General features: G+C 52.8%; 1 protein-coding gene across 1 annotated transcript in view; it reads left to right on the top strand.

Annotated features, from left to right (window-relative positions):
* Positions 1–20493, top strand: part of LOC140428025 (cilia- and flagella-associated protein 47-like) — a 1060448-nt gene that overhangs the window by 953793 nt on the left and 86162 nt on the right. Inside the window, exon 61 of the mRNA XM_072513997.1 lies at positions 3537–3677. Coding sequence (XP_072370098.1) covers positions 3537–3677 — 141 coding nt within the window. The remainder of the gene's footprint in view (positions 1–3536; positions 3678–20493) is intronic.

Genomic DNA, 20493 nt, shown 5'->3' with positions numbered 1-20493 from the left:
TGGTGCCGGAGAATTTGGCAACCGGCGGGGGCGGGATTCACGCCAGCCCCCGCCGATTCTCCGACCCGGCGGGGGGTCGGAGAATCCCACTCCTTGTGTGGAGATGACTGATATAGGAGTATAGGGGTATCCCTTCACTTGGTTCTACCATTCAATTAAATTGTGACTGATCCCTGACCTAACTCCATAGATCTTCATTCCGTGAGGTAGATTTTATGAGCATGAGCTGCTCACAGCCCCTCTCCGAGTTGAAAGGCAGTCGGCACCACAGTGACTTTAAATCTGGCTGCCCCAAAAGCAACATTACACTGGGAATGGACTTAATGACTTGATACTGGCACTTCCATCCCTCAAGGATGGGAAGTTCTTCCCTCTGATTGGCTGACAGCTGTGTCCACATAAGGGCCTCAATAGGCCTAACGGCAGAATGGGGGTGAGTGGGAAGACTGTGGGCTGGCTACCCGCTATATTTCATTGGCCCACAATTTCAAATGCACTGACAGGAGCCCATGTATCATGTGAGTCAGAAGAAACTACACTCTATTCAAGACCAATATATACTTACGGTGTGGTGCCTAGAAATATTTGCAGTACTCCCAGGACTTTGTACATCAACCGTTTGATTCTTTTCAAAATTATATTATATACCTCTTCATGACATTTTATTGCTCTGTGTGCCTGGATCCCCAGGTCTGTTTGGCTCTTCTCTGTAGACTTCCAGATTGGACAGTCCTGGCCTCCTGCTGCTACTACCTTCTGAGGGGATCCCTTGAGAGTGTCCTGCCCCAACCCCATATCCAGAACACACCGTGGCAGCATGCCATCTCTCCCCTTGCTCATCTACATCATTAATACCTCCAATTGCATTCACCAAAATGGGTCCCTTTGTCTGTCCCAGTGATGGATCCCACTGGGTGCCCCTGTATTAACTTTGCAACAGTTTACCTTGCAGAACACTTTTCCATGCAGTTTTCTATTACGATACAGTGGCTGTATCATGTCCTCTGTAAACAATGCTGCCAAGTCCTCCTGCTGTGTGAAGAGTTTGCCAGCAGCACTGAGGAGCAGACAGCATTGAATTGTTGGAGCCACGCCACCTAAAATCACAATCATACAGAGGAAGTAAAATGTATTTTGTGTGTTGCTTTCCTTGATATGATTGCGGTTCCCACGCCCAAAAAGCTGGGCTATCCAATTTCTAGCTATTTGCTTTGAGGAGTTAATCCCCAATATACACAGCATATTTTTCTTCAGATCTTGATCTGTAACCTTTATCTTGTCTGATAAATAGTGATTTGAAGTGCTGATCCATATGCAAAGGTAGAATTATTGGGGATGAAATGGGGATGAAATTTGAATTTGGGCCGTAGGTCAAAAGAATATGTACAGCCTGTTTTATATGCCATGGTTTGAAGATGGCTCTTCTTGAAACCAGAAAGACACAATTATCATTTCATTCCGTTCTCAAAGCCAGGGTCTTGGCTAACACAGATGTTTGAAAGCCTCCTGCTCACACATCAGACGTCACTTGATTTGTAACTGTGATTGAAATTCTGTGGACAAAGCCTCATCTTTGAAACTTAAAGCAGAGAACTCTTTCGTTCTCTCTCTCTCTCTCTCTTTCTCCCTTGGGGGATGTAAAGAGTGAACTTTGTTCAAGCAGCTGATGACAGGAAGATGCCTGTACTTTAAAAGTCTTGGACGGCATGATTGTGAATAAGATAGCCAGAGAATGAGTACAACTCACTCATAGCCATAGAATTGAACGCATGTTTAGACAAATATGAAATTTGCATTCTGCTTATTATAATCAAGGAGCATGAAAAATATTTGTTCTCAAAGTGAAAATTGCTCAATGTTCTTTTATGTATCTTATGTTAAATAAACCAGCTGTTTAAATCTGTGCCTATCTGGTTAGAGCGTCTTTCTATCAGTTCCCGGAAAGAGAATTAGATGTACTTGACTTCCCTGATCTGATTGGATACTATAATATAATTAGAAGTTCAATAGTAGAGGATGTACCCTGGATCAAGCGGGATCTCAGGTTATCTTATCAGTGATTAATGATTCAGAACCTAAGAATTGTGCAAACTTACTGATGCCTCAGTAAAAAGTTAAAAAATGGCATTTGAAAAATTGGACTTGCAATGTTTCGAGGAAAGATCACATGCCCAGCTTTATGGCCTGTGCCCACTATGTGCAGTTATCTATTGGCAGCAGGTGACCTTCAAAATCAAAGCTTAGATTTGCAGGGTAAACACAATGCTAGATCCCACATGGATGCTGACAAGACAAGGGTGTTTAGCACTGCTGCCCCATAGCGCCAGGGACGCGGTTTATATTCCTACAGCTGGGTGACTGTCTGTGTAGAGTTTGGCCGTTCTCCCCATGTCTGCGGTTTCCTCCCACAGTCCAAAGATGTACAGGTTAGGTGGATTGGCCATGCTAAATTGCCCGTTAGTGACCAAAGGTTAGTTGGGATATGGAGATAGGGCAGGGGGTGGGCCTAGGTTGGTGCAGACTCGCTGGGCCAAATGGCCTCCTTCTGCACTGCAGGCATTCTATTATTCTAGTTCTACCTCACCACCACCTTTCTCATCCTTTCCACTGTTAATTGTATATTAATTGTGCTTAATAAACTTGGCATTAACTGATGATTTATGTGAATCCTGATAAAGAAATAAATACAGATTGAACCTGTGGTTGTTGGGTTATCAAAGATGTATCCATGTAATGTGCAATTATAATGAAATATAATAGTCTGTAGCGATTGACTCCAGTTCCACCCTTCACCAATTGGCTTTCTGGAATAAAGCAGTCACTGTCTGATTCGTCCAATGACGTGTACAACATGCGATATTGATGAACAGAAATCTCCTTTAATTAAATGCTGGGAATACCGAAGGATCTTCTGTGTTTGGTCTTTGCCACAAGCCCTGTTCCCAGACTCCGTCTCATTTTTTTGTTTGTCTATTGAGATCAAGCAAGACCGTCCCAATCTTGGCGTCCTGTTTGAACCTGAGCTGAATTTCTGTTCCCATATCCTCTCTGTCACCAAGGCCACCTACTTCCACCTCCATAACATTGTCCATCTCCTGCAAGAACTTATACCTCTAGACCTGACCATTCCAATACTCTGCTGGCCTGCCTCTACTTTTCATCTTCTTTAAGCTCGAGCTCGTCTGAAACTCTGCTGTCCTTACAATTGCACCCATTCACCCATTACTCCTGTGCTTGCTGACCTACATTGGTTCTTGGTCCAACAACATCTCAATTTTAAAATTTCTGCTACTATTTGGAAAACCCTACATGGCCATTTATCCTACCATTGATTTGACTGTGTCAAATTTTGATTGATAATGCTGCTTGGGACATTTTACTAGGTTAAGGATGCTATATAAATGTAATTGTTGTTCAAATAAGTACATCTAAACAGTGCTGTAAAATAATAATATATTTGAAGTGCAATCTGGGATGGTAAAATTTATTAGAATTTGCTTACCTAGTGAAATCATAAATGTTATTCTCTTCCACAGCTGTGATCCAGTGTCAAGCTAGAAGCAGAAAAGAAGAAACACTCAAAGTTATTCTGACAGGTGTTGTTCCTGGCCCTTCAAGTACAGCAGCAGTGCAGACCCAGAATACTTGCAATCAAGAGAAGGATCAGGCCTCCAGTGGTAGGTTACAGTCACTTTCTATCTGATTATCTCCTCTCTGCTTAAGAAACACCCAATCATTGCTTAGCACTGCCTCTTCAAAAAGTTCAAAATGCTCAATCCTATTAATTTCAAATCTAAACGGACATTATTTATGCAAATAGATTTTACAAGGTGCCAATATTTCACACAGTTTGGATTTATTAGCCTGCCTTGGGACCGATGAACAATTATTAGTTAAATTAAGCCAATTTGGGGCATAAAAACAGAACTTTGGGTACAGCTATGCTGGTCATTCTCATAAACAGCCCAGCATCTTGTGTTTGTGTGGAATAGCATTTCCTTACATTAAATTTGTGAATACAGTTTAAAAATACTTCACTGGCTCTGAGGCATATTGAAATGTTATGTACTGCGTGACAGGCTATGCTTTGCACCTGACAGGCCATGATTCCTTATGTGATTCTTGTGGTCAGTCTATAATGCTTTCCCAACTTCATCTAGGAATGCCGCCGGCACTCCCAGGTTCTGTACTGAACTAGCTCCATTTATCAACCTGCTACCTGGCTGAGACAATTATCTCCAAAGTTCCTTGTTCCTTATCGCACAGTATGCCTTGTGGCCATTGTATCTTCAGCGCATGATTGGCAGAAATCCTGTTTATGCAATATATCTGGGTTTCTGCCAAAATTACAGCAAGCAATTGGAAGAACCCCAAGGAAATTTCCAACATTGATTTTGACACACTCCTCGGACTTTCAACTGGGCTTTTCCCACCGATCTCACGCATGCTGATCAGCTGGCCCAGTGTATAATTTTCCTGTGGGATAGAAAGAGGAATCTGGGGTGGGATTCTCCGGTCTCCCAGCCACATGTTTCTCAGCGGCGGGAGGCGGCATGCCCTGAGCCGTTGTCAATGGGGGCCGGAATTCTCCAGCCATGCACTGACGGCAGGACCTGACAGTGCACCCTACTTATGGGTTTCCCTATGGAGTGGGATGGCTTCAATGGAAATTCCCATTGACAGAGGTGGGAGAAGAGAATTTTGCCATCAGTGAACAACTCGCCACTGAACAGAATTTCATAGAATTTACAGTGCAGAAGGAGGTTATTCGGACCATCAAGTCTGCACTAGCCCTTACAAAGAGCACCTTACTCAAGCCCACTTATCTACCCTATCCCCGTAGTCCAGTAACCCCTACTTAAACTTTTTTGGACACTAAGGGCAATTTAGCATGGCCAATCCACCTAACCCGCACATCTTTGGACTGTGGGAGGAAACCGGAGCACCCGGAGGAAACCCACACAGACACAATGAGCATGTGCAGACTCTGCACAGACAGGGACCCAAGCCGGAATCGAATCTGGGACCCTGGAGCTGTGAAGCAACTGTGCTAACCACTATGCTACCGTGCTGCCCGGTAGGGTGGAGGGCCAGAGAATACCGCCCGGGATTTCCCATTGAAGCCTACCCACTCCATCAGGAAACAGATGGGTTGGGATCTGCTGACAGCGGGACCAGAGAACCCTGCCACCAGCGAACGGCCGGAGAATTCCAGCCCTAGTCTTCCATCTGAGCTGATTCCGACATATTGTTGGTCACCTTAGTAAATTGAGAATTGTCCAGGTAATTAATAATTGAAAATCTGTTGGAGGAAGTAATAAATAGTTAAGTGTAATGTATCCATTGGATACATTCGTTTTCGTTGAAGACATACCATATTAATTTATTAAGATCCATAAAGTACTTCCAAATTTCCATCTGCTTAAAAAAAGAAGAGCTGTTCTGGCAACTTTGAGGCATTTAGAGTAGGTCGGAGAACTGTAATATCTCCTCTTCAACACTTCACAGCCTAATAAAATTTAAAATGTGTGCATTCTGCACTTCTAACAATGAAGATAACAAGGAAGGAGATGTATTAGGCCAGAAGTGCCGTCTGGATGATCCATCTCGGTCTCCTCTGTAGGTCCCAGAAAATACGGTTCACTCCATATGAAGTCAAGAAACAGCTGAAGGCAGTGGATACTGCAAAGGCAATGGGCCCTAACAATATTCCGGCAATAGTATTGAAGGTTTGTGTCCATTACTTGCCGCATCCCTAGCCAAGCTGTTCCAGTACAGCATCAACATTGGCATCTACCCAACAATGTGGAAAATTGCCCAGGTGCGTCCTCTGCACAAGAAACAGGGCAAATCCAACCCATCCAATTACCGCCCTATCAGTCTAGGGTGATGGAAGGAGTTATCAACTGTGCTATCAAGAGGCCCTTACTCAGCAATAACCTGCTCACGGACGCTCAGTTTGGGTTACGCAAGGGTCACTCAGCTCCTGACCTCATTACAGCTTTGGTTCAAACATAGGCAAAAGAACCAGAGGTGAGGTGAGAGTGGCTGCCCTTGACATTAAGACAGCATTTGACTGAGTATGGCACCAAGGAGCCCTAGTTAAACGGGAGTCAACGGGGGATGGTAATCAGGGGGACAGCTGTCCACTGGTTGGATTCATTCTGGCACAAAGGAAGATGGTTGTAGCGGTTGGAGGTCAATCATCTCAACTCCAAGACATCACTGCAGGAGTTCCTCAGGATTGTGTCCTAGGCCCAACCATCTTCAGCTCCTTCATCAAAGACCTCCCTTCCATCATAAGACCAGAAGTGGGGATGGTTCACAGATGGCTTCACAATGTTCAGCACCACTTTTGCCTCCTCAGATAGTGAAGCAGTCCATGTCCAAATGCAATAAGACCTTGGCAATATCCAGGCCTGCGCTGACAAGTTACATTCATGCCACGCAAGTGCCAGGCAATGACCATCTCCTACAAGAGAGGATCTAACCATCGCCCCTTGATATTCAATGGCATTACCATCAATGGTAAATCAACGTCCTGGGGGTTACCATTGATCAGAAACTGAACTGGACTAATCATATTAATACTGTGGCTACCAGGCAAAAGTCAGGAGTATAATGAAATACTCCCCTCGTCACTGGATGAAGGCAGCTCCAACCAACACTCAAGAAGCTCAAGACTTTACAGGACAAATCAGCTCACCTGATTGCTACCTCTTCCACAAACATTCAATCCCTCCAACATCTAAGAACAGTGGCAGCCGTGTGTACGTCTACAAGATGCACTGCATTAACTCAAAACGGTTCCTTAAGCAGCAACTTTCAAACCCACGACCACTACCATCTAGAAGGGCAAGAGCAGCAGATACCTGGGAACACCACCGCCTGGAGGTTTCCCTCCAAATCGCTTACGACCCCGACTTGGAAAAATATTGTTGTTCCTTCACTGTTGCTGGGTCAAAATCCTGGAACTCCCTCTAACAGCACTGTAGGTGTACCTACACCCAGGGACTGCATTGGTTCAAGAAGGCAGCTTATCACCACCTTCTGAAGGCCAACTAGAGATGGGTAATAAATGCTGGCCTAGCCAGCGATGCCAACATCCAGTAAAATGAATTTTAAAAAGGCATTTTTATTTGTTGCCTTATGCTGAAGCCTTTAAAAAGATATGGTGGCATAGTGGTTAGCACTGTTGCCTCACAGTGCCAGGGACCTAGGTTCAATACTGATGTTTGCACATTCTCCTCTTGTCTGCGTGTTTCCTACAGTTGCGCCGGTTTCCTCCCACAGTCAAAAGATGTGCAGGTTAGTTGCGGTTACGGGGTTAGGAACAGAGAGTGGACCTAGGTAGGGTGGTCTTTCGGAGCGTCGATGCTGACTCAATGGGCCAAAAGATCTCCTTCTGCACTGAAGGGATTCTATGGATTGTATGAAACAACAGAGAGAACAACAATAAATATGAACAGAAGCTGCATGGTACTTGGTAATGAACTAAACTGCTGTGTTGTAACTCAATCTAGTCCCTGCTGTGGCATAATTCAATCCATTTGCAGAAGAAGAGAATTCCTTGCTCTGGTATTTCTTGCTTCATTCAAATCAGGTTTTTTTCACCAGTAAGACATGAGAACAAATAACAATTTTATTACTTTTCTTTCTGTAGGAAGGGGAAGTAATTTTCAGACAAAATATATGCCCCTAGTTATTACTTCTCTATTTACTATTTATAATAAAACGGGATTATGGTTTGATATTGGTTGCTGAAATAAAGGGCCCGATGTTAATCTGTAGATCACGTCCAAACTGGGATTGGAATTTTGTGAGCATAACCCAAAGTGTAATCAGTCATTGGAATCTATGCTCACAACTAAATTGAAGCAATACATTTCGATTAATGTTTGCATCTCGAAAGTGTGTGTGGTGTGCACCTGCATGACTTGATCACATATTTATTTAAAGGGGCAGTGTAGAAATGGAAATTGGAGAAACCCAGGCATGTTTGCAATGGATGCACATAGAGCAAAAGCAGCATTCGTATTTAATGATGCATCCCTGGAAATACTACTGAGTACAGTGAAGAGCAGGAGGAATATAGTTCTGGCCAACAACAGGAGGAATAAAGTACTGTGGCTCTCATCAAGAAGGTCTAACTGGAGATTGCTGAGGAGGTGAGCAGCAGGAGTATTGTGCATCCTTGGCTGCAGTGCAGGCCGAACCAGGAGCGTCATTGGGTCGGAGAATGGCCGTTGGCCGCCGTCAATCCCGCCCCCGCCGGTTGCCGAAGTCTCCGAAGGGAGAAAAGTCGGCGGGGCGTTAATGGCGCCGCTGACGTCGGAGAATGGCACGGGTCGGCGCTAGGCAGCCGATTTTCGGCCTGCCAATATTCTCCCTTCTGGATGGGCCGAAGTCCCGTCGACGTGATGACCGTTCACGTCGACGTAAATCAAACCTCCTTTTCATCGGCGTGAACCTGTGCTCCAGGTTCACGCCGACCAGCGTGGAGGTGAGTGACGGCCTGGGGGGTTGGCCGCTGGGCAGGCGATGGCGTGGTCGCAGTCTGAATGAGTGAGGAGAGGTGTGTCTCGGGTTGTGTGTGTGTGTGTGTGCGGCGAGGGGGGGGGGTTAGAGTGGGATGGGCTCCGGGGGAGTGCCGGGAGGGGGGTCCATGCCGGGGAGGGGGATGGGGGGTCCGTGCCGGGGAGGGGTATGGGGGGAGGGGGGTCCGTGCTGGGGAGGAGGTTGGGGTCCGTGCCGGGGAGGAGGATGGGGGGGCCCATGCCGGGGAGAAGGTTGGGGCCCGTGCCGGGGAGGAGGTTGGGGCCCGTGCCGGGGAGGAGGTTGGGGTCCGTGCCGGGGAGGGGAATGGGGGGGTCCGTGCCGGGGAGGAGGATGGGGGGGGCCCGTGCCGGGGAGGAGGTTGGGGTCCGTGCCGGGGAGGGGGATGGGGGGTCCGTGCCAGGTGGGGGGGGGACCGTGCCGGGGAGGAGGTTGGGGTCCGTGCCGGGGAGGGGGATGGGGGGTCCGTGCCGGGGAGGGGGATGGGGGGTCCGTGCCGGGGAGGAGGGTGGGGGTTCCGTGCCGGGGAGAAGGATGGGGGGGTGGGCCCGTGCCGGGGAGGAGGTTGGGGTCTGTGCCGGGGAGGGGGATGGGGGGGTCCGTGCCGGGGAGGGGGATGGGGGGGGGTCTGTGCTGGGGAGGGGGATGGGGGGGTCCGTGCCGGGGAGGGGGATGGGGGGGTCCATGCCGGGGAGGAGGATGGGTGGGGTCCGTGCCAGGGAGGGGGATGGGGGGTCCGTGCCGGGGAGGGGGATGGGGGGGGGTCCGTGCCGGGGATGGGGATGGGGGGGGGGGGTCCGTGCCGGGGAGGAGGTTGGGGGGGGCCCGTGCCGGGGAGGAGGTTGGGGTCTGTGCCGGGGATGGGGATGGGGGGTCCGTGCCGGGGAGGGGGATAGGGGGTCCGTGCCGGGGAGGGGGATGGGGGGTCCGTGCCGGGGAGAGGGGTTGGGGTTCCGTGCCGGGGAGAAGGATGGGGGGGGGGGCCCGTGCCGGGGAGGAGGTTGGGGTCCGTGCCGGGGAGGGGGATGGGGGGGTCCGTGCCGGGGAGGGGGATGGGGGGGGTCCGTGCCGGGGAGGGGGATAGGGGGTCCGTGTTCGGGGGGGGGGTCCGTGCCGGGGAGGGGGGGTGCGAGGGCAAGTGAGTTGGTCCACCTGGCCAGGTGCCAGCCTCCAACAGTTGGACCCATGCGGTCCATGCCACCTGGCTGGGTGGAGGAGGGGATATGGGCAATGATGACATGTCGTCGTTCCCCCCCCCTCCACCAAGCCATCATGTTTTCCGATCATCCAGCGATGTTGGCCGCCGTGGCGGCAGCCGCTAATGTACATGTTGCCTTGGATGAGGAGGAGGAGGAGGAGCGTGCCAGTGAGGCGGCGCAGGCTGCCGCAGAGGGGCAGGCGGCAGCCGCCCAGGCTGGAGTGACACCTGACCGACAGGACGAGGAGGGGGAGGAGGACGTCGCGGCCCCACGGCAACGGAGGCACCCGAGGGCGCCCTGTGTGTGCCGGCCCCGGCAGTCATACCAGGACCTCACGGACCGGGAATGCAGGAGGAGACTCCGGATGAGGCGGGAAACCGTGGCACACATCTGCCACCTGCTGGCACCCCTGTCCCCGCGTGGCACTGGCGGGGGACACCCTCTCCCCGTATCCGTCAAGGTTACGGTGGCCCTGAACTTTTATGCAACGGGGTCATTCCAGGCACTGCATGGGGACCTGTCCGGCATATCGCAGACATCGGTGCATCCGGGCAGTGACAGATGCCCTATATGCCATGGCGCACCGCTACATCCGCTTCCCTGTGGACCGGGCCAGCCAAGATGCCCGGGCCGTGGGCTTCTCTGCCGTGGCCGGGTTCCCCATGGTCCAGGGTGCGATTGATGGGATGCACGTCGCCGTGCGGCCACCTGCAGATAACAGGGCAGTGTTCACCAATAGGAAGGGGACCTATTCGATGAACGTACAGGTGGTCTGCGACCACCGCATGATGATCCTGCAAGTCTGCGTCCGTTACCCAGGCAGTGTACACGACTCATACGTGTTGTCGCGGTCATCCATCCCCAGCATGTACGAGGGACGCCATCCCCGGCTGAGGGGCTGGTTGCTGGGCGATAGGGGCTACCCATTGCGATCGTGGCTGATGACGCCTATACGGAGGCCACGCAATGAGGCGGAGAACCGCTACAATGATGCCCATGTAGCGACAAGGGGAGTGATAGAGAGGTGCTTTGGCGTGCTGAAGATGCGTTTCAGGTGCCTGGACCTCTCTGGGGGCGCCCTCCAGTATCGGTCAGATAGGGTCGGCCGCATCATTGTGGTGTGCTGTGTCCTGCACAACATAGCCCAGCCGAGGGGCGATGTGCCGCAGGCAGAGGAGGGCGGAGTGGAGGAACAGCAGGAAGAGGCGCAGTCCTCCCCAGTTGAGGGGGATGGGGGCAATGGTCAGGGCAGACGGGGTAGACACAGGCGGGTGGCTGTCCACCATTACCGGCTGGCCCAGCGGGCACGGGACAGACTGATAGCCGCCCGCTTCACTAACTAGATGGGCGTGGGAATCAGGTAGTATGGCCACAGACCGCACACCATGGCAACAGCCGACCACCCACACCCCCCACCCATCCACCCACCCAGCACCCTCACCCCCCTCCCCAACCCCACCCACCCCACCCGCATGCACACCACCCCCCCCATTGCTGATCCACCTGCGGCACAACGGGCCAGGCTCACACAGTTGCGGGTGGACGCGTGTCTATTGCAGGCCATGGAGAATGATGACAACCCGCCCTGCGGTGAGCTCCTGGCTCCACATCGTTGGACTATGTCTGACCCATGGCCACAGTACCACCATCCACCCGGACCATCCCTGCATGCGGCTGTGACACTGCAGCGCACGGTCCCGTCCTCAGCCCGGGGGCATGTTGATGGCGGCCCAGGGGGAAGTGGGCAGACTCACCTGGGGCTGAGGTAAGACCACCCCTCACACACACACTTGCGCTCAATGTACATGACACCCCCGCACGCTTTGGACAGAGCACAAAGGCAGCTTCTGTAGGTGTAACATTGACTTTAATAACGAAAGGAATTCATGCACGTGCCCTAGCCCCAAAACTCATCTGTGCCCTGCACCAGTGCCAACTTACTCAGTGTCTAATTGTTTGGCCTTACGGGCCCTTTGACTACGTCTACTGGAGGTGGTCTCTTGTGATTCCTGCCCTCTGACACGGGATCCCTTTGGCGGCCGTTTCCTGGGGCGTCCTGGCCTAGATGGGCCAGGCCGCGGCCCGGGCGACTGGGATGGCAAGCTGCCAGCCTGTCCAGCCCATTGCCCACCCGATGCACCTGGGACGGAAGGGGGGGAGTCCGAGGTGTCGCGGTGTTCCGGGACCTCCCCTACAGGAGGAGCCGGGACGGACCACACCACCTCCTCCTCCCTCGGGGTGCCCGATGGCCCCCAGGCCTCTACATGGGTGGGGGATGCGAACGGACTGGCCATCCGACGCCCCCCCGACATCTGACACTGCCAGTCCTGGAGGCCCGTGCTGGTATCGACAGGGGTCTGCAGGTTTGCAGCCATGGAGCCCAGGGGGTTGGCAAACCCTGTCTGTGACAGTGCGACGCCAGCTCGCACATGGCCACTGGCGCCGATGCCCTCAGCGATGGCCTGCTGAGACTGGGCCATGGCCTGCAGAGACTGGGCCATGGCGTGCAGAGACTGGGCTATGGCCTGCTGAGACTGGGCTATGGTGTTGAGCACCTCTGCCATCTGGCGCTGGCACTGGCTCATGGCCTCCTGTGAGAGGGCAGCCGTGTCCTGGGCCACAGACGCCGCCTGCACGGAAAGCCCCAGGCCTCGCAAACCGTTCCCCATGTCTGACACCGTTGCACCCATTGCCTCCACCGCGGACGCCACCTGTGCGGTGTCGGCCTGGGTGGCACGCATGACCGGCACCACTTCCAGCTCCTGGACGCGGGTGGACTCCACCACCTGCGACTGCAGCCGCCGCAAGCCGGCCGTCACCCTCTTCGCTCGTCTCCGGGTCGGTGGTTGCATCGGATCTATGTGTGGGTGTGGAAACTCCAGGAACCCGCGATCCATCTGGGCGGCAGATGTTCGCTTGGGCTGGGCTGCCCTCCGACCGCCCGGCCCCTCTGCTGCTCGTACCTCTACCTGCTGTACCGGGATGGCTGTGTTGTGCGCACCAGTGAGTGTACCAGACGCCTCATCACTAAAGTGCCCAACCGAGGTGAGTGTTTCTGCGATGGTGGAGGGTGTTGGTGACAGCAGTGGCGTTGTGTCGTGCTCTTCGTCCCACTCTGAGTCCATGGCACTTTGGGGTGGGGGTTCGTCTCCACCCATCCACTCTGAGTCACTGTCCGGTATTTTGTCTTCCTGGGTAGTGCTGTCCCGGGTAGGGGTGTCCTGGGTAGTGCTGTCCCGGGTAGGGGTGTCCTGGGCAGTGCTGCCCCAGGTAGTGGTGTCCTGGGTAGTGGTGTCCTGGGTAGTGGTGTCCTGGGTAGTGGTGTCCTGGCTCGGATGTGACGGGGGCCTGTGGCTGCCCCCCTCGTCGCTGGGTGGTCGCTCCCGCACGTGACGGGGGTGTCGTCTCCCTGTTGCTCCAGGTCTCTCCGTCTCCCGTGGTGTGCGAGGAGCATCCTGCGGGCGTCGCATGCTGGAGGGTCCGGGTCTCTCTGTCTCCCGTGGCCTCCGAGGGGCATCCTGCGGGCGTCGCATGCTGGAGGTTCCAGGTCTCTCTGTCTCCCGTGGCCTCTGGGGGGCATCCTGTGGGCGTCGCATGCTGGAGGGTTCGGGTCTCTCTGTCTCCCGTGGCCTCCGAGGGGCATCCTGCGGGCGTCGCATGCTGGAGGGTCTGGGTCTCTCTGTCTCCCGTGACCTCCGAGGGGCATCCTGCGGGCGGTCTGCATCTGCGGGGATGGGTGCCTGGACGTTTGGTCCTGCAATACACAATGAAGCATGCATGGTTAGACACGCAGGCAGTGATCAGGTGATATGGGGGAGGGGGGATATGGGGACAGGCTGTCGGTGGCTCACTTGCTAGTACGCCCCCGACCTCTGCATCAGCAACCTCCCGGTCGTCAGGTCCGCCAGCCAGTTCCAGTGCCCTTTCCTCGTGTTCGGTCAGTGGCCTCTCATCAGCGGGGCCTCCTCCAGTCCTCACATGCTCCCTATTGTTGTGTGCACGCTTCTCCTGTTGGGGAGGGGGAGTAGGTGGGGGTGGTGGCAGGGGTAAAAGGCAACAGTGTTAGGCAGGTATATGAATGCACGCCATCGGTTGCGCGTGCATTGCAGAGGTTAAGGTTAGGGCTGGATTCACTTGGGGATATGGGGGAGGGGGGATATGGGGGAGGGGTGGATATGGGGGAGGGGGGATATGGGGGAGGGGGGATATGGGGGAGGGGGGATATGGGGGAGGGAGGATATGGGGGAGGGGGGATATGGGGAGGGGGATATGGGGAGGGCGGATATGGGGGAGGGCGGATATGGGGGAGGGCGGATATGGGGGAGGGGGGATATGGGGAGGGGGGATATGGGGGAGGGGGGATATGGGGGAGGGGGGATATGGGGGATATGGGGGAGGGGGGATATGGGGGAGGGGGGATATGGGGAGGGGGGATATGGGGGAGGGGCATATGGGGAGGCTCACCCTGCCTGCTCTGATGGGGTCGTTCACCTTCTTGTGGCACTGGGTGCCTGTCCGTGGTGTCAGGGCCACAGCGGTGACGGCCTCTGCCACCTCCCTCCACAGACGCCGGCTGTGGCGTGGGGCAACTCTGCGGCCGTGCCCGGGATACAGGGCGTCCCTCCTCTGCTCCACTGCTTCCAGGAGCGCCTCCACATCCCGTGACTCGAACCTCGGGGCTGAGCGGCGGCCAGCCATCCAGTCGGGTGTTCCGGTCGGGTGTTCCGGTCGGGTGTGGGGGAGCAGCGCGGCCTTATGAGCCGTCACGCCGTGCGGCGTGTATGACGCTGCACGGCGTGAACCACGTGCGCAAGCGTGGATCCCGACACGTCGCTGCTAGCCCATTTCGGGCCGGAGACTTTCGAACCATTTTTCCGACGTGACGCAGGTCGGATTAGCGCCGTTTTTTGCGCCGCTCGGCGAACTTTGCGCCGATAACTGAGAATTTCGCCCCAGGTCAATAAAAGTTATTGGAGCGTAATTCTCCCAAGCTCCCGCCATCCAGTTCAATAGCACGGGGTGGAATTTGGCGCGATGTTTAAAAATCTATCCACCACTGAATTACAAATATTCAAAGGCTCTGCTTCCGCCATCTTTTCAGGAAGAGTTCCAAAGACTCACGATCCTCTGAGTGAAAAGAATTGCCACATCTCAGTTTTAAATGGGCGACCCCTTATTTTTAAATAGTGACCCCTAGTTCTAGATTCTCCCACAAAAGGAAACAACCTCTCCAAGGTCACCCTGTCAAGACCTCTCAGGATCTTATACATTTCAATCAAGTCTCATCTTACTCTTCTAAACTCCATGCCGAGCGCGTGAAATAGGTCGACATCTACCTTCGCCAAGGGGGACGTCACCAGCTCATGGGGCAGAAGCGTCTCAGGAGGTTGCGCCGGCTGAAACCTTTGGCAGGTTGTGCAGTTGAGCACCATGTTGGCAATATCGTCACTGATGCCTGGCCAGTATACCGCCCCTCAGGCCCTCCGTCTGCACTTCTCGATGCCCAAGTGGCCTTCATGTAGTTGGTCGAGAACCAGCTGGCGCATGCTGTGCGGAATCACAATCCGGTCCAGCTTCAGAAGGACACCATCAATGATGGCTAGGTCACCTCGTACATTGTAGCACTGCGGGCACTGCCCTTTGAGCCATCCTCCCATCATGTGGCGCATCACTCGCTGCAGAAGGGGGTCGGCCGCAGTCTCTCGGCGGATACGGGCCAGACTGGAGTCGTCAGACGGCAGATTTGCCGCTGTGAAAGCCACCTGTGCCTCGACCTGACATACTAACCCCTCCGCATCTAGCGGCGTGCTCACTGCTCTGGATAGGGCACCCGCCACAATGAGGTCCTTCCCTGGAGTGTAGACCAGTTGGAAGTCGTACCTCCTGAGTTTAAGTAGGATGCGCTGGAGGCGAGGGGTCATCTCGTTCAGGTCCTTGTTTATTATGCTGACCAGGGGGCGGTGGTCAGTTTCGACCGTGAACCGTGGAAGACCATATACGTAATCGTGGAACTTGTCTAAACCGGTTAGCAAGACCAGGCATTCTTTTTCGATTTGCGCGTAGCGCTGCTCTGTGGGGGTCATGGCCCGTGATGCATAGGCCCTTGGGGCCCATGATGCCGTGTCATCCCTCTGCAGGAGCACTGCTCCAATGCCGGATTGGCTGGCATCAGTTGAGATTTTGGTGGCACGAGACGTGTCAAAAAACGCCAACACTGGTGCCGTAGTGAGTTTGCGTTTGAGCTCCTCCCATTCCAGCTGGTGTGTGTGTTGCCACTGGAACTCTGTGGATTTTCTGACGAGGTGGCGCAGAGTCGTCGTGTGGGAGGCAAGGTTGGGAATGAACTTCCCCAGGAAGTTGACCATGCCAAGGAAGCGTAGGACAGCTTTCTTGGCGCTCACCTTGTCTGCATCCGGACGGACCCCTGACCGGGAGATATGGTCCCCCAGGAACTTCAACTCGGTCTGGCCAAAGGAGCGCTTGGCTCGGTTGAGGCGCTGGCCGTTTTCCTGTATGTGGGCAAAAACGCGTTGGGGACGATATATGCGCTCCTGCGGTGTGGTGGACCAGATGATGACATCGTCCACATATTCGCGCACCGCTTCGATGCCTTCCATCATCTGCTCCATGATTCTATGGAAGACCTCGGATGCCAAGATGATGCCAAATGGCATCCGGTTGTAGCAGAACCTGCCGAAAGGGGTGTTGAAGGTACATAGCTTTCGGCTGGACGGGTCCAGTTGGATCTGCCAAAATCCTTTAGAAGCATCCAGTTTTGTGAATATCTTCGCCTGGGCCATTTCACTGGTGATCTCCTCCCGTTTGGGTTTGGGATAATGCTCCCTCATAATATTATTATTGAGGTCTTTGGGGTCAATACAGATGCGGAGCTCGCCAGAGGGCTTCTTGACACACACCATGGAGCTGACCCATGGTGTGGGCTCCGTGCCCCTGGATAGGACCCCTTGGTCCTGGAGATCCTGCAGCTGCTGTTTGAGGCGGTCTTTGAGTGGCGCAGGAACCCTGCGAGGTGCGTGAACGACCGGGATGGCATCCGGTTTGAGGCGAATTCGGTAGGTGTATGGCAGTGTGCCCATGCCTTCGAATGCCTCCTGGTTGTGGGCGAGGAGCGATTGGAGCTGTGCGTTGAACTCTGCATCCGGGAAGTCAGACGTGCCGTCTGGACAGAGAGAGGCGATTCGTTGCACAAGGTGGAGAGCGTTGCATGCCTGTGTGCCCAGCAGGGAGTCCTTCGATGAGCCGACTATCTCGAACGAGAGTGTGGCCGTGTGTGTGTTGTGTGTCACCTCGGGCTGGCAGGATCCCATGGCCGGGATAACGTTCCCGTTGTAGTCGACCATCTTGCACCGGGATGGCCGGATTGGTGATCTGACCTTCATGGCATAGAATGCTGACCATGCTATGAGGTTGGCGGATGCGCCAGTGTCCAGGCGGAAAGTGATCGGCGATCGGTTGACCGTTAGGGTGGCACTCCATTCATCGCCCGGATTGATGGTGTTAACCCCGTTCGCATCAATGACCGCAACCCGGAAGGCGTCTTGGTCATCTGTGTCGTCGGTTTGGATGTCGTGATGTGGAGGCTGAATTGTCCGCACGTTCCTGCGAGGTTGACGGAGATGTGGAAGATCAACAGGTGAGCTGCTCGACAGTAAGCAGCGTAGTGGCCCATCTTGCCACAGCGTAGGCATTGTCAGGTTTTTACAGGACATTGCCCGTTTAAATGTGCAGCACCACAGTTGCCGCACGTCATGACGTCATGGCATTCGTTACGCCACTGCGCATGCACAGTTCAGTCTTGCATCGGGTGCGCCTGCGCAGCTCGTCCCTCAGTGTTGCCGTAGGTTTTGGCGCGCACGAACGCGGGAGGCCTTAAAAAGCGCGCGAAACGGCCGCCCTCGTCCGGGCCGCGGGCCGGGAGAAACCCGATTGCCTGGATGCGTTCGGCCTCGTGGGCGGCCTGGCTTGCCGATTCGATCGCGTGGGACCCCCTCCGTGCCGATTCGGTCGCCTGAAATTGGGCATAGCGGCTAGTCGCATTCTCATGCAGGACACAGGCTTCAACTGCAGAGGCTAAGGTCAGGCCTTTAATTTTTAGAAGCTGCTGGCGGTGGCCACTGGAGGCAACGCCAAAAACGATCTGGTCCCGGATCATGGACTCTGAGGTGGTGTCATAACCGCAGGACTGCGCGAGTATGCGGAGGTGTGTCAGGAAGGACTGAAAGAGCTCATCCTTACCTAGCAGGCACTGCTGAAAGACATACCTCTCAAAGCTTTCGTTGACCTCAACGTTGAAGTGCTTGTCGAGCTTGAGGAGGACCGTGTCATACTTAACTTTGTTCTCGCCTTCTGCGAACACCAAGGAGTTGTATACATCGATGGCGTGCTGACCTGCGGTAGTGAGGAGCATGGCAATCTTTGTTTCGTCCGAGGCGCCCTGTTTTTCATTGGCTTGCATGAAGAGTTCGAAGCACTGCTTGAAGAGCTTCCAATTTGTGCCCAGGTTCCCAGCGACTTGCAACTGCTGCGGTTTGTTGCAGGTGTCCATGGCTCAGGGTGGCAGATTTGCCAGTAAGTATCGATTCACTCCTGGTATCATGAAGTGTTGGGTGCTCTGAGGTACAAACGAACCAACACGGTTGCAATTGGTACAACGCAGTTTTATTCCATTAAACTATTTATACATCAGATTTGGTACTCAGCACGTTGTGACTGTGTGAGTGTCTTGCTATGAGGTCCTGGCCCTGTGCCGTCTCCAGATGGACTGCCCAGGAAGTGTTGTGTTTCTTGTTTTATACTGTGTCTGCTCTTGTCTGTGATTGGCTGTCGTGTTATGTGTGCTAATTGGTCCGTTGGTCTGTCTATCATTATGTATGTGTTATGATGTATGTTTGAATATCATGACACAAGCCTAGCCTGTTCTACCTCTCATAAGACAACCCACCCATTATAGATATTAGTCTGGTAAGCCTTGAACTTCATCCAATGTATTTATGTCCTTCCTTGAAGAAAGTGGCCAATACTGTTCAGTACTCCAAATATGGTCACACTAGTGCCCTGTACAACTGAAACATAGCTTTCATACTTTTGTATTCAATTCTCCTTGCAATAAATTATAATATTCTAATAGTTTTCCTAATTACTTGCTGTATCTGCATAATAGCCGTTTGTGATTCATGCACTAGGACACCAAGATCTCTCTGCGCCAGAGATCTCTGCAATCTCTCACCATTGATAATGTGCTTCTTTTTATTCTTCCTGCCAAAATGGACAGTTTCACATTTTCCAGATCTTTGCCCACTCACTTAACCTATCTCTATCATTTTGCAGCCTCCTAATGTCCTCTTCACAACTTACTTTTCTTCGTATCTTTGTGTCATCAGCAAATTTGTAAACCATCCTTTCAATCCCTTTATCCAAGTCATTTATATAAATTATAAACAGTTCCAGTACTGATCCCTGTGGCACACCACTCGTTAGCTCTTGCTAACCTGAAAATGACCAATGTTAGCCTACTCTCTGCCTTCTGATAGAAAGCCAATCTTCTATTCAGGCAACGTATTTATTTGTTCAGGGGATGTGGGCATGTCTGGCTGGGGCAGTATTTATTGCCCATCCTAACTGCCATTGAACTGAATATTTTGCTAGGCCATTTCAGAAGCCATTTAAGAGTCAACCAAATTCTTGTGGGTCTGGAGTCACATCTACGCGAGACCAGGTAGGGTGGCAGATTTCCTTCCCTAAGGGATATTAATGAACCAGATGGGGTTTTTTTTTAAACGACAATTGACAATGGTTACCCCCATAACATAAGCTTTTATTTTCCGCAATAACCTTTGATGTGGCACTTTATCAAATGCCTTCTGGAAATCTAAATACAGTACATCCACCAGTTATATTCACAGCACATGTTACTTCCTCAAAGAACTCCCAATAAGCATGGCTTCCTTACAGAAAACCATGTTGACTCTGCCTGATTATCTTGAACTCATCAAAGTGCCCTGCTATAACCTCTTTAATAATATGACAGATGTAAAGCTAACTGGCCTGTACTTCCCTGCTTTCTGTCTCTCTCCCTTTATGAACAACGGCATTTAATTTTCTATCTTGAAAGTTATGGGACCTTCCCCCGAATCTATGGAGTTTTGGAAAATTATGTTCATATATTCGTTTTCACCCCCTCCACCACTGACACACTATGACAGCAGAGTGCAACGTCTACATCTCAGTTGACCATTTAGAAACTTAGTTGGATTTTAACCTGTTTGTTCACAACTCACTAATGAGCATGAGTAGACATTGGTGGCAGTGACAAGTGTGGATCCATACAATCCCTACAGTGCAGAAAGAGGCCATTCGGTCCATCGAGCCTCCACTGACATTTCAAAAGACCACCCTGTAACCCCACCCTAAGGGGCAATTTATCATGGGAAATCCACCTAACGTGCACATCTTTGGACTGTGGGAGGAAACCGGAGCACCCGGAGGAACCCCACGCAGACAGTCCTAACCACCGTGCCACCCCTAAAAAGTGCTTTGCAGGGCTCGTCTGGGATTTGAACCCGGGATCTTTCGCATTTTATCACAATGATAAAGCGAGAATGATACCCCTAGACCAACGAGCCGACCATTAAATGTAAAGGCTTAATCATTTCCAAGCTCTGCTCAGCCAGCCACAGATGCTGAACCCCAGGGGCTGTTGTTCAGAAGGAGAATGTTA

This window comes from Scyliorhinus torazame, chromosome 8, assembly GCF_047496885.1.
Source record: "Scyliorhinus torazame isolate Kashiwa2021f chromosome 8, sScyTor2.1, whole genome shotgun sequence".
Lineage (NCBI taxonomy): Eukaryota > Metazoa > Chordata > Chondrichthyes > Carcharhiniformes > Scyliorhinidae > Scyliorhinus > Scyliorhinus torazame.
The sequence above is the reverse complement of the archived record's forward strand: the minus strand, read 5'-3'. Positions and strand labels throughout refer to the sequence as shown.